Here is a 14,042-nt window from a genome sequence, read left to right on the forward strand (position 1 = left end):
GATGGCTCTCAGACTATATATAAAAAATGTAGTGGAATGGGAAATATTTAGTGTGTGGATATGGGCAAGTATGTTTATGATAAATGGGAAAAACAATGTAAAATAGTGCATATAAACTGGTTAATATATAGAAATTTATTAATGTTAGATATCAGAAGAAAACTTAGAATAATATGTGTTCATAGGGTTTTTTTTTTTTTTTTCCTTTAAAATTCTGTAGAGTGTTTAAATGTACAATTTTACTAGGGCTCTTAAAACTACCAGTGTGCAGATTAACACAGAATTGTGGAGAGAGTATTCTTAATCTCAAGCCCACCTCTCCACATTTCTCTGTGGCCCAGATCTGTTGCTTTGAGGACTCCTGCCCACCATCAGGGTATAACTGCTGTGCATGACCAAAAAAAAAAAGTTGTCATGGAGGACAGTAGCAGTGCTTTGAGTAGAAAAGCAAGTTCCTTGATTAAGAAGGCCAAATAGGTTTGTCCCCAGCACATGTGAGAGACTCATAAATTCTGGGGACTCATAAAAATGACAGAGGTGTGAGCTTTCAGCCATAAGGGCCAAAAGCTGTTGTGATGGGCAGAATATGAATGACCTGATTCATACTTACTGGTGTGAAATATCCCAGGCTGGAGAGACCTGGGACATTCAAGTTATATGTGTAAAAGATTTAGGAACTCTTGGCATACGGTAAACACTCAGATGGTAACTATTATGGTCACATTCTCCATTGGACAACTTAAAATCACTTAGACTTGCTGGATTACTAGAAATCTACACAGTTCTTAATAAATGTAAGTGTTCTGACAACTAAGGAGTGATACTGTAATTTCTTCTAAATTAGTAATTATGTTTTTTATTCTGAAAAATATAAGCAAAACAAGGGAGTATATTCGATCTTTCTTACCAGCAGGACAAAGAACACGAAAAAGATGAAAGTGATGAAGTAAATGGGTCCCAAGATACGATTGGCTTGCTGAATGCCAGCAAAATTAAAATCTCCAAGAACTATACGAAATTGCGTGAATCTTTTATGGGGATAAAGAAAAGCATTAGAAAATATTATATCTCTTCATACATACATGACAACTAATGGTTACTAATGTGTCTAGGAAAAATACCTAACTGCATAAATAGTATGTGCTTTCTGGCTTTAGTTTTGTTAGCATACAATTGGGTGTAGAAAATTCCCCTGAAGGCAAGACTTAATAGCTGAACAGATAGTTTAGGAAATGATGGGGCTTCAATTTATTTAACCAATGTGAACCCAGTGTTCACCTCCAAGATTTGAACCTTGAGATTCCTCCTTACCAGCTTGTCTTGACAGTTACCTCCTTAGCCATTCCTGTGCCCTTATAAAACTTAGGATACTTTGACCTTCCCCAAAAGTGACTTTCATCTTGGAAATAGACCCGAGAACCCTACAACTTCTTTTATCAATGATACGCTTAATTTCTGCTGCTCCTCTACTGAAGTGTAAGGATGCCAACAATTTATCACTTGTCGAGTCTCAAGCAAGTGCTGGTAATGATCCTCAAACATGAGCCTGAGTTTTGTTTTATTTTCTCCAATAAATATAAAAACTTGGCTTTGATGTGAAATAGCATTGAAAATGTTATAAAGCTTCATTTTATAGATGGAAAAATTAAGAAATTAAGGCCTCAAATGAACAGTAGTAGGAGAGGTAGAATTAGGATTTCATAACCTGAAGTCTTATTTTCTCATCGTTAATTTGCAGTGGTATTGCCAGACATACCAGAGATACGTTAAAAATTATAAAAATGTAATATATATGTTAATATATATGTATTTTAAGGGGAAACCTGGAAAGGAGTTTTTACTAGTATGTAGACACTTTACTATCGTTTTTCCAGTAGTCATGTACAGATGCAAGAGTTGGACCATACAGAAGGCCAAAGGATTGATGCTTTCCAATTGTGGTAATGGAGAAGACTCTAGACAGTCCCTTGGACTGCAAGGAGATCAAACCAGTCAATCCTAAAGGAAATCAACCCTGAATATTCATTGGAAGGACTGAAGCTGAGGCTCCAATACTTTGGCCACCTAATGTGAAGAGCCAACTCATTAGAAAAGACGCTGATGCTGGGAAAGATTGAAGGCAGGAGGAGAAGGGACGACAGAGGGTGAGATATTTGGATGGCATCACTGACTCAGTGAACATGAGTTTGAGCAAACTTCAAGAGACAGTGAAAGACAGGGAAGCTTGGAGTGCTGTAGTCCATGAGGTTCCAAAGAGTTGGACAAAACTTAGTGATTGAACAACAGACACTTTGCATGATTTTTTTCAGTCAAAGGACTGAAAAAGAATGTTTCTTGTTTTTTAAGCCAATCACATGAAGGGAACCATAGCACCGTGTACAATAAAGGAAGAAAATGTATTCAAAGAAATCAGCTATTTGGAGTCCTAGGACTCGAGTTTTCTGGAATTTCATCCTTGGTACCTGAGACCTGACTAAATCATATGTAAAGTATTTATCTAGTTTCTAATACTGAATTCAAATGCTTTTTACATATGACAGAGAAATGCTGAATTAGGAGACCAAAGTTTCTTAGCAAATCAAACTTTTTTCTCTCTGGCATAGGAGAATATGAGGTTTTATTTAAGTGTTTTTAATTTGATTTTTTAATGCTTAAGTTGTATTTAAGAAATGATAAGTATTTGATACTTTTTCAAATATGCCACTTTTTACACTATCCTGTTCTCTAAAGATATTTTCTGACTTGTGTTTTATTTCTCTAAATATATTACTATTACTATATTTGAAGTCTATGAGTTTGTTTCTGTTGTCTGTTGTATCTGTTAGTTCTTATGATTTTTTCCTCCTTTTATATGAGGTTATCTTTGACCATGAGCAGAAAATTATACTTGAAGGACTTGGGATGAAGATACTATTTTCCAGAGAGATTTGTATATGTGTCTGCAGGTGTATATGGACATTCTAGCTTGGGGCTATCTTAAACCAAGTTCAAGATAATGAGCTTCCCTGGATAGGTGAAGCTCATTTAATCCCTAGGTGATTAAACCCCGACTTCAAGTCACTGAGGGATTTATTTTTAACTTGAGGCTGTAGCACTTCAGATCCCTGCTTTATGTGTGGCGAGGTTATCACACACTGCTCTTCTCCCCCTGCCCCACTTTCCAACACACACACAAAGGCTCTGGGTTTCTCTTCTGTCTCCTCCTTGAGAAGTAACTAGGGACACAATTTCTTAACTTTCTCCTGGATCAGCAAAAATGCCTTCACAATGGAGATTTTGGGGAAGATGGAGTAAGGAGCACTAGGAATCTGTCTCACCACCTTGACAACAGTCTCACTGGCACAATCTGATGTAACATTTGAAATGAACTCTGTAGAGTCTGTTGGCTTGCAACATCTAGGAAAGGACTGGACAATTTGAGTAAATTTAAACTTTTAGTTTGACAGCAGCTACCCACCTCCTAGGCTTCCCAGGTGACTCAGTGGTAGAGAATCCATCTCCCAATGCAGGAGACTCTGGTTTGATCCCTGAGTTGGGAAGATAACCCTCGGGGAAGAATTGGCAACCCACTCCATCATTCTTGCCAGAAAAATTCCATGGACAGAGGAGCCTGGTGTATAGCCACGGATTATAGTCCATGGGGTCGTAAAGAGTTGGACGTGACTGAGTGAGCATGTGTGCGCGTGCACGTGCACTTCCAATCCCTCAGCCCGTGGCAGGTGGCCCTGCGTGTATTCCTGGAGCAGCTTGTGCATGGCTTGTGGGAGCCAGGGTGGGCAAGAAGGATTGGATTGTCCAAACATCAGGGGTCTGTGTTCTGATTGCTGCTGCTGATGAGGCAGGTATCTCACTACATTGGTTGCAAGTCCCTCCCTCTCTGGCCGAAGCAATGTCCTTGGGATTTAGAGGCTCAATGCCCTTTCCTTCTTCATTTTTTTCTTTCTTCCCTTTGGGAACCAGACATTAAAGACTAGGACACTGAAAAAATAAACACAAAACCCCCTGCATATGTGGAGGAAATTAGAAAATCACTATGCATGCCCAAGGAATGGCACAGGTTCAGAAGAGACCTGAGAAGACCTTTTAAGTTTACACCTCAGGCTGATCCTCAGCATGGAGACAGTCAACAATGAAAAACCACAGCAGAAAACATAGCAGGCCCTGGGGAAGGGAAATCAACTGATTTCCAAAATTATCACATTGTTAGACTTAAATGTTTCAGTTCAGTTCAGTTCAGTCAGTCGTGTCTGACTCTTTGTGACCCCATGAGCAGCACGCCAGGCCTCCCTGCCCATCACCAACTACCGGAGTTCACTCAAACTCAGGTCCATTGAGTCGGTGATGCCATCCAGCCATCTCATCCTCTGTCGTCCCCTTCTCCTGCTGCCAATCCCTCCCAGCATCAGGGTCTTTTCCAATGAGTCAACTCTTCACATGAGGTGGCCAAAGTATTGGGAGTTTCAGCTTTAGCATCAATCCTTGCAATCAACACCCAGGACTGATCTCCTTTAGGATGGACTGGCTGGATCTCCTTGCAGTCCAAGGACTCTCAAAAGTCTTTTCCTATACCACAGTTCAAAAGCCAGAAGGAAAAACATAAATACAGTATACTAACGCATATATATGGAATTTAGAAAGATGGTAACAATAACCCTGTGTACGAGACAGCAAAAGAGACACTGATGTATAGAACAATCTTATGGACTCTGTGGGAGAGGGAGAGGGTGGGAAGATTTGGGAGAATGACATTGAAACATGTAAAATATCATGTAAGAAACGAGTTGCCAGTCCAGGTTCGATGCACGATACTGGATGCTTGGGGCTAGTGCACTGGGACGACCCAGAGGGATGGTATGGGGAGGGAGGAGGGAGGAGGGTTCAGGATGGGGAACACATGTATACCTGTGGCGGATTCATTTTGATATTTGGCAAAACTAATACAATTATGTAAAATTAAAAAAAAAAAAAAAAAGCATCAATTCTTCAGCACTCAGCTTTCTTCACAGTCCCAACTCTCACATCCATACACGACCACTAGAAAAACTGTAGCCTTGACTAGACAGACCTTTGTTGGCAAAGTAATATCTCTGCTTTTTAATATGCTATCTAGGTTGGTCATAACTTTCCTTCCAAGGAGTAAGCCTCTTTTAATTTCATGGCTGCAGTCACCCATCTGCAGTGATTCTGGCACCCAAAAAAATAAAGTGACAGTTTCCCCATCTATTTTCCACGAAGTGATGGGACCAGATGCCATGATCTTTGTTTTCTGAATGTTGAGCTTTAAGCCAACTTTTTCACTCTCCTCTTTGACTTTCATCAAGAGGCTTTTTAGTTCCTCTTCACTTTCTGCCATGAGGGTGGTGTCATCTGCATATCTGAAGTTATTGATATTTCTCCTGGCAGTCTTGATTCCAGCTTGTGCTTCTTCCAGCCCAGCGTTTCTCATGATGTACTCTGTATAAGATAAATAAGCAGGGTGACAATATACAGCCTTGACGTACTTTTCCTATTTGGAACCAATCTGTTGTTCCATGTTGCTTCCTGACCTGCATATAGGTTTCTCAAGAGGCAGGTCAAGTGGCCCATCTCTTTCAGAATTGTCCACAGTTTATTGTGATCCACACAGTCAAAAGCTTTGGCATAGTCAATAAGGCAGAAATAGATGTTTTTCTGGAACTCTCTTGCTTTTTCCATGATCCAGCGGATGTTGGCAATTTGATCTCTGGTTCCTCTGCCTTTTCTAAAACCAGCTTGAACATCTGGAAGTTCACGGTTCACATATTGCTGAAGCCTGGCTTGGAGAATTTTGAGAATTGTGCAGTAGTTTGAGCATTCTTTGGCATTGCCTTTCTTTGGGATTGGAATGAAAACTGACCTTTTCCAGTCCTGTGGCCATTGCTGAATTTTCCAAATTTGCTGGCATATTGAGTGCAGCACTTTGACAGTGTCGTCTTTCAGGATTTGAAATAGCTCATCTGGAATTCCATCCCCTCCACTAGCTTTGTTTGTAGTGATGCTTTCTAAGGCCCACTTGACTTCACATTCCAGGATGTCTGGCTCTAGGTGAGTGATCACACCATCGTGATTATCTGGTTTACAACAAAAAATGACAAGGCATACAAAGAAAGGAGAGTATGGCCTATTCAAAGGGAAAAAGTGAATCAACAAAAACTATCCCTGAGTGAGACCACATGGTAGACTCCTAGACCTAACCATTTTAAAGATTCTCAAAGAACTAAAACAAGTTGGAGAAAGTCAAGAAAACTAAGTATGAACAAAATGGAAATATCAGGAAAAAGAAAACCTCAAACCAAAAAGAAATTCTAGAGCTGCAAAGTACAATAACTGAAATGAAAATTCATTAGCGGGATTCAAAGGTAGATTTGCAGGCAGAAAAAAAAATTAGTGAATTTGAAGGTAGGGCCATTGAAATAACTGAGTCTGAGGAACAGAAAGAGAAGAGTTTACAGAAACAGTGAACAGGGCCTTAAGGGACTTAGGAGACATCATCAAGTGGGCCAACATATGCATAAGCATATGAAAATGCTCAGTATTGTAATTAGTAGAGAAATGCAAATCCAAGACACAATGAGATACTATACCTCACACCCATTAGGATGGCTACCATCAAAACAAAATAATTTTTGATAAGGCTGTGGAGAAAGTGAAACCTCTATGCACCGTTAGAAGAAATGTAAAATTCAGTGTCCACTGTGGACAACAGTATAGCAGTTCCTCAGAAAATTCAAAATTACCATATGATCCAAAATTCTACTTCTGGGTATATACCCAAAAGAATTCAAAGTAGGATCTCAAATCGATTTGTACACCATGTTCTCACCGTAACATTATTCAGAAGAATGAAAACATGGAAGCAGCTCAAGTGTCATTGACAGATTAATGGAAAGCAAAATGTGATGTGTGTGTAACACACAGTGGAATATTATTCAGCCTCAAAAAGGAAGGAAATCCTGACACATTCTACAACATTGTTGACGATATTATGCTAAGTGGAATAAATTAGAAATGGACAAATAGTGTATGATTCTATGAGAATTACCTCAAGTAATCAAAATGAGAGACAAAAAGTACACTAATGGTTGCAGGGGCTGGAGTAGGGGGAGAAATGGAGAATTCCTGTTTAATGAATATGAGAGTTTCAGTTTTGCAAGATAGATTTCTGGAGGTGAATGATGGTGATGATTGAACAATACGAATGTACTTCACTCTTAGAAATTGTTTTAAAAGTAGTTAAGATGGTAAATTTTATAACAGCTTAAAATCTTTATCAGCTTTAAAAAAGCCTTCAGGGAAGAATAGCTTTGGATGCTGGAGCTACTTCTCTGGGTTCTTGCTTTCTGATTTTGGACACTCATAAATTGTGAAGAGATTGATTTGAATAGCCTTGCACATCATTACCAAAAGCAGAAGTTCCCTCAATCCATTCTGAACCTTTCTGTCTGCTTAATTTGTGTCTTATACTTTCTTTCCTCCCATTATCCAAGGTAAGACACATTTCCAACCTGTAGATTATTACATTCATATTTAATGTCCAGTATTAATTAGTTTTATTACTACACTTAAGATCCTAGGAAGGGACCAAGAAGTTGTTGAAACTGCAAACATTGACTCAGGGTAAACTAGTTACACTTCTCATTTGTAGTTGGAAGGGACCTCTGGGAGAGATTTAGTTCAGCCCATTCATTTACAGACAAAGAAATTAAGATCTAGAAAAATTAAATAGCTAGTGGCAGACGTAGAAAGTAGAATTCTATCCTCTTGTTTAGTAAAGGATTATTTCAGAAAAAATGTTATTAAATTTCAAACAGTGGTACTTCAATTATTTACATGTGGATAATGAGATTTTCCCGACTAAATTCAGTTGCTCAGTCTTGTCTGACTCTTTGTGATCCCATGGAATGCACTAAAATTTACTCCCAATTGAGTAAAAGGACCATAGACAATTTGAGGAATTCTGAACTGAAGAAAGTAGTACAGTTTTTCTCAGAGCCCTATGTTACCATGGACTACAAATTTCCAAGAGTGATGGGAAATTTCTTAAACTTTCTTAAATATTAAACTATTTCCCCCAGAAAATCTTAGTCTAGATTGTACAGAACACATTTTTGAGACCTGATATTTTAGACCAGCAGAGCCCAAAGTATTTGGCACCAGGGACTGGTTTCGTGCAAGACAATTCTTCCATGGACTGCAGAAGCAGGGGTGGCTTCAGGAGGATTTAAGCACCTGGCATTTATTGTGCATTTTTTTTCTATTATTACATGAGCTCCATCAGATCAGAGGTTGGGGACCCCTGTGTTAGACAATCTCTCTCTCTCTCTCTCTCTCTCTCTCTCACACACACACACATATAATTATTTTTATACAGACAACTTGTTTTACCTACTCAAAAATGGAAGTCAATTTATTAAAATTACTCACTTCTAAAGAAGAGCCTGAATACTTTTCTAGGCATTCTACCTAGTCAGTTCTATAAGTTAGTTATCTGCTAATTGCTTTATGTGTATAAAGCTATTTTTAAAATTCAGCTTTGCCAGATCAGCAAAGGACAATCAAGTCAATATCAATGAAAGGATTCTAAAGATGCCCTCTAAAGGAAACACTTCTTTTGCCCAGAGAATAGATACTATGGAGAAATGGAGCCAATATTTTTTAACTTAGATAAAACTTTCACTTCTAGAATAGTAAAAAATTATTTTTCTAACTTGACCTAGTGAAGAGTGGATAACACCTTCAATTTGGATCTTTCAATGTCTAACTGCACTTTGAGTATAACAGATATTTAGCCATCAGTGAAAATATCAAACCATTTTAAAATTTATTAAAGCTTATGTCACTACTTATAGGCATATTCATGATTTTTTGTTATAAACTGGAAAATATATTTATACTAAGAGCTTACATGGCATTTTGAAAAGTGGAAAAGTCGTCAACCTGTGATCCAAAAACAAGAAATCCTAACTGAGCGTAAGCAAAGAATATTATAAAAAACATGATAGCAAATCCTATTATGTCTTTGATACATCGTGACAAGGTTGATGACAGCTGAGACATTGTCTTATTAAAGCTTATGAATTTGAATATCTGAAAAAGAACAAAATTAATTGAGATAGAATACTAAAGATTATACTTAGAGTAAGTTAATTTCAGAAGAAATCTGCTTCAAATTAAGAGAGATGCTTAATGATGGTCAAGGATGTTTGAGGATTTGCCAGCAATCATCACAAAGCCAAACTACTTTTAAAAATTACTGTATAGTTAAGAGTATCTTTTTTTTTCCCCATAACTTTGTAGTTTGAGTTCTTATTATCTAATGTAATAAAGTGAAGTCGCTCAGTCATGACCAACTCTTTGCAACCCCATGGACTGTAGCTGCCAGGCTCCTCCATCCATGGGATTTTCCAGGAAAGAATACTGGAGTGGGTTGCCATTTCCTTCTCCAGGGGATCTTCCCAAGCCAGGGATCGAACCTGGGTCTCCCACACTGCAGGCAGACTCTTTACCATCTGAGCCACCAGGGAAGGCTTTTATCTAATGTAATAAAACATATCTAATCTGTTACATCTGATAAAATATAAATACCTTTATCCATGCAAAGAAGATGGTTATGGCAATTATGTTGTTGTAATAAATGTGCCAGTATGCAAGAAAATAGAAATCTGAATATTTTTCAGTATTTCTTAACAGTCGTCCAATCATGCGATAAATTTGCATATTAGAGTATAAGCTGAAGAAAACAGTCGAAAAACATAACTAAATGGGAAAATAAGAAGAGTTAGATATCATTTCTACCTCTAAATGTGTAGCCTATAAACAAATACATGAAAAACTTCATCAGAAGTTCAACCAAAAGGAAAGGATAAGACAACTTTATTTATTTATTTATTTATTTTTTAACCCCATGGACTGTAGCCCTCCAGGCTCCTCCATCCATGGGATTTTCCAGGCAAGAGTACTGGAGTGGGTTTCCATTTCCTTCTCCAAAGACATAACTTTAATGTAGCATAATTATCATAAAAGTAACAAAATATTGGCTATATATATTGGAAAATCTATATGCCTTTTTGTTTCTTTGAGGCATAAAACACAAATATATAAAATGATTATATAATTCTGACTAGGCTATAAGAGTTTTTGCTCCATTTAACTACATGATACCTAAGAGTTTAATTTTTTTCACTCTTAAGAAAAATTTTTTTACAGTTCCAAAAAAATAACCCCCTTTAGGACTCTTTAACAATGTTTTAAAAATTAAGTTTTTATTGAAGGATAATTGCTTTACAGACTTTTGTTGTTTTCTGTCAAACCTCAAAAAGAATCAGCCATAGGTATACATATCAGTTCAGTTCAGTCCCTCAGTCGTGTCCAACTCTTTGCGACCCCATGGACTGCAGCATGCCAGGCCTCCCTGCCCATTACCAACTCCCGGAGTTTACTCAAACTAATGTACATCGAGTCAGTGATGCCATCCAACGATCTCATCCTCTGTTGTCCCCTTCTCCCGCCTTCAGTCTTTCCCAGCATCAGGATATTTTCAAATGAGTCAGTTCTTCGCTTCAGGTGGTCAAAGTATTGGAGCTTCAGCTTCAGCATCAGTCCTTCCAATGAATATTCAGGACTGATTTCCTTTAGGATGGACTTGTTGGATCTCCTTGCAATCCAAGGGACTCTCAAGAGTCTTCTCCAACACCACAGTTCAAAAGCATCAATTCTTCGGTGCTCAGCTTTCTTTACAGTCCAACTCTGACATCCATACATGACTACTGGAAAAACTATAGCTCTGACTAGATTGACTTTTGTTGGCAAAGTAATGTCTGCTTTTTAATATGCTGTCTAGGTTGGTCATAACTTTTCTTCCAAGGAGCAAGCATTTTTAAATTTCATGGCTGCAGTCACCATCTGCAGTGATTTTGGAGCACCCCAAGAATAAAGTCGCTCACTGTTTCCATTGCTTCCCCATTTATTTGCCATGAAGTGATGGGACCAGATGCCATGATCTTAGTTTTTTGAATGTTGAGTTTTAAGCCAACTTTTTCACTTTGATCAAGAGGCTCTTTAGTTCTTCCCTTTCTGCAATAAGTGTGATGTCATCTGCATATCTGAGGTTATTGATATTTTTCCCGGCCATCTTGATTCCAGCTTGTGCTTCATCCAGCCCAGCATTTCTCATGATGTACTCTGCATGTAAGTTAAATAAACACGGTGACAATATACAGCCTTGATGTACTCCTTTCCCAACTTGGAACCAGTCTGTTGTTCCATGTCCAGTTCTAACTGTTGCTTCTTGACCTGCATATAGATTTCTCAGGAGGCAGGTAAGGTGGTCTGATATTCCCATCTCTTGAAGAATTTCCCACAGTTTGTTGTGATCCACACAGTCAAAGGCTTTGGCGTAGTCAATAAAGCAGAAGTAAATGTTTTTCAGGAACTACTTTGCTTTTTCCATGATCCAACAGATGTTGGCAATTTGATCTCTGTTTCCTCTGCCTTTTTAAAATCCAGGTTGACCATCTGGAAGTTCACGGTTCATGTACTATTGAGGCCTGGCTTGGAGGATTTTGAGCATTATTTTGCTTGTGTGTGAGATGGGTGCAGTTGTGCACAGTTTGAGCATTCTTTGGCATCGCCTTTCTTCGGGATTGGAATGAAAACTGACCTTTTCCAGTCCTGTGGCCACTGCTGAGTTTTCCAAATTTGCTGGCATATTGAGTGCAGCACTTTTATAGCATCATCTTTTAGGATTTGAAATAGCTCAACTGGAAATCCATCACCTCCACTAGCTTTGTTCGTAGTGATGCTTCCTAAAGATCACTTGACTTCACATTCCAGGATGTCTGGCTCTAGGTGAGTGACCACACCATTGTGATTATCTGGGTCGTGAACATCTTTTTTGTGTAGTTCTGTGTATTCTTGCCATCTCTTGTTAATATCTTCTGCTTCTGTTAGGTCTGTACCATTTCTGTCCTTTATTGTGCCCATCTTTGCATGAAATGTTCCCTTGGTATCTCTAATTTTCTTGAAGAGATCTCTAATCTTTCCCATTCAATTGTTTTCCTCTATTTCTTTTCATTGATCACTGAGGAAAGCTTTCTTATTTCTCCTTTCTATTCTTTGGAACTTTGCATTCAAATGAATATAGATTTCCTTTTCTCCTTTGCCTTTCACTTCTCTTCTTTTCACAGCTATATAAATAAGACCTCCTCAGACAGCCATTTTGCCTTTTTGCATTTCGTTTTCTTGGGGATAGTCTTGATCCCTGTCTTCCTGTATATCACAAGCCTCCATCCATAGTTCTTCAGGCACTCTGTCAGATCTAATCCCTTGAATCTATTTCTCACTTCTGCTGTATAATCATAAGGATTTGATTTAGGTCATACCTGAATGGTCTAGTTGTTTTCCCTACTTTCTTCAATTTCAGTCTGAATTTGGCAATAAAGAGTTCATGATCTGAGCCACAGTCAGCTCCCAGTCTTGTTTTTGCTGACTGTATAGAGCTTCTCCATCTTTGGCTGCAAAGAATATAATCAATCTGATTTTGGTGTTGACCATCTGGTGATGTCCCTGTGTAGAGTCCTCTCTTGTGTTGTTGGAAGAGGGTGTTTGCTATGACCAGTGTGTTCTCTTGGCAAAGTTCTATTAGCCTTTGCCCTACTTCATTCTGTACTCCCAAGGCCAAATTTGCCTTTTACTCCAGGTATCTCTTGACTTCCTACTTTTGCATTCCAGTCCCCTATAATGAAAAGGACATCTTTTTTGGGTGTTAGTTCTAGAAGGTCTTGTAGGTCTTCATAGAACCGTTCAGCTTCAGCTTCTTCAGCACTTCTGGGCAGGGCATAGACTTGGATTACTGTGATATTGAATGGTTTGCCTTGGAAACAAACAGAGATCATTCTGTCGTTTTTGAGATTGCATCCAAGTACTGCATTTCAGACTCTTTTGTTGACTATGATGGCTACTCCATTTCTTCTAAGGGATTCTTGCCCATAATAGTAGATATAATGGTCATCTGAGTTGAATTTACCCATTCCAGTCCATTTTACTTCACTGATTCCTAAAATGTCGATGTTCACTCTTACCATGTCCTGTTTGACCACTTCCAATTTGCCTTGATTCATGGACCTAACATTCCAGGTTCCTATGCAATATTGCTCTTTACAGCATTGAACTTTACTTCCATCACTAGTCACATCCACAGCTGCGTGTTGTTTCTGCTTTGGCTCCGTCTCATTCTTTGTGGAGTTATTTCTCCACTGATCTCCAGTAGCATATTGGGCACCTGCTGACCTGGGGGGTTCATCTTTCAGTGTCCTATCTTTTTGCCTTTTCATACTGTTCATGGGGTTCTCACGGCAGGAATACTGAAGTGGTTTGCCATTCCCTTCTCCAGTGGTATACATATATTCCACCCTTTTGAAACTCCCTCCCACCTCCTTCCCCATCTCACCCCTCTAGGTTAATACAGAGCCCCTGTTTGAGTTTCCCTAGCCATATAGCAAATTCTTGTTGGCTATTTAATTTACATATGGTAATGTAAGTTTCCATATTACTCTCTCCATACATCTCACCCTCTCCTCCCCTCTCCCCATGTCTATAAATCTATTCTCTATGTCTTTTTCTCCACTTCTGCCCTGTAAATAAATTCTTCAGTACCATTTTCTAGATTCTGTATATATGCATTAGAATACAATATTTATCTTTCCCTTTCTGACTACTTCACTCTGTATAATAGGTTCTTGGTTCATTCACCTCATTAGAACTGACTCAAATGCATTCCTTTTTATGGCTAAGTAAGATTCTATTGTGTATTTGTACCAAAACTTCTCCATCCATTCATCTGTCGATGGACATCTAGGTTGCTTCCATGTTCTAACTATTGTAAATAGTGATGCAATTAACAATGGGACACATGTTTCTTTTTCAGTTTTGGTTTCCTCAGGGTATATGCCTAGGAGTGGGATTGCTGGGTCATATGGTGGTTTTATTCCTAGCTTTTTAAGGAATCTCCATACCGTCTTCCATAG

General features: G+C 38.5%; 1 protein-coding gene across 4 annotated transcripts in view; it reads right to left on the reverse strand.

Moving 5' to 3' along the window:
• The window catches only part of PKD2L2 (polycystin 2 like 2, transient receptor potential cation channel), a 47,004-nt gene that overhangs the window by 12,648 nt on the left and 20,314 nt on the right, over positions 1 to 14,042 (reverse strand). For 2 of the 4 annotated variants that reach the window (XM_027546422.1, XM_027546421.1), the window contains exons 7-9: positions 9,604 to 9,774; positions 8,924 to 9,105; positions 908 to 1,028 (exon numbers count right to left, since the gene is read on the reverse strand). In XM_027546422.1, the coding sequence (XP_027402223.1) occupies positions 908 to 1,028; positions 8,924 to 9,105; positions 9,604 to 9,774 (474 nt within the window). The remainder of the gene's footprint in view (positions 1 to 907; positions 1,029 to 8,923; positions 9,106 to 9,603; positions 9,775 to 14,042) is intronic. The other 2 variants (XM_027546423.1, XM_027546425.1) reach the window with 2 other exon arrangements.

This window comes from Bos indicus x Bos taurus, chromosome 7 (assembly GCF_003369695.1).
Source record: "Bos indicus x Bos taurus breed Angus x Brahman F1 hybrid chromosome 7, Bos_hybrid_MaternalHap_v2.0, whole genome shotgun sequence".
Taxonomy (NCBI): domain Eukaryota; kingdom Metazoa; phylum Chordata; class Mammalia; order Artiodactyla; family Bovidae; genus Bos; species Bos indicus x Bos taurus.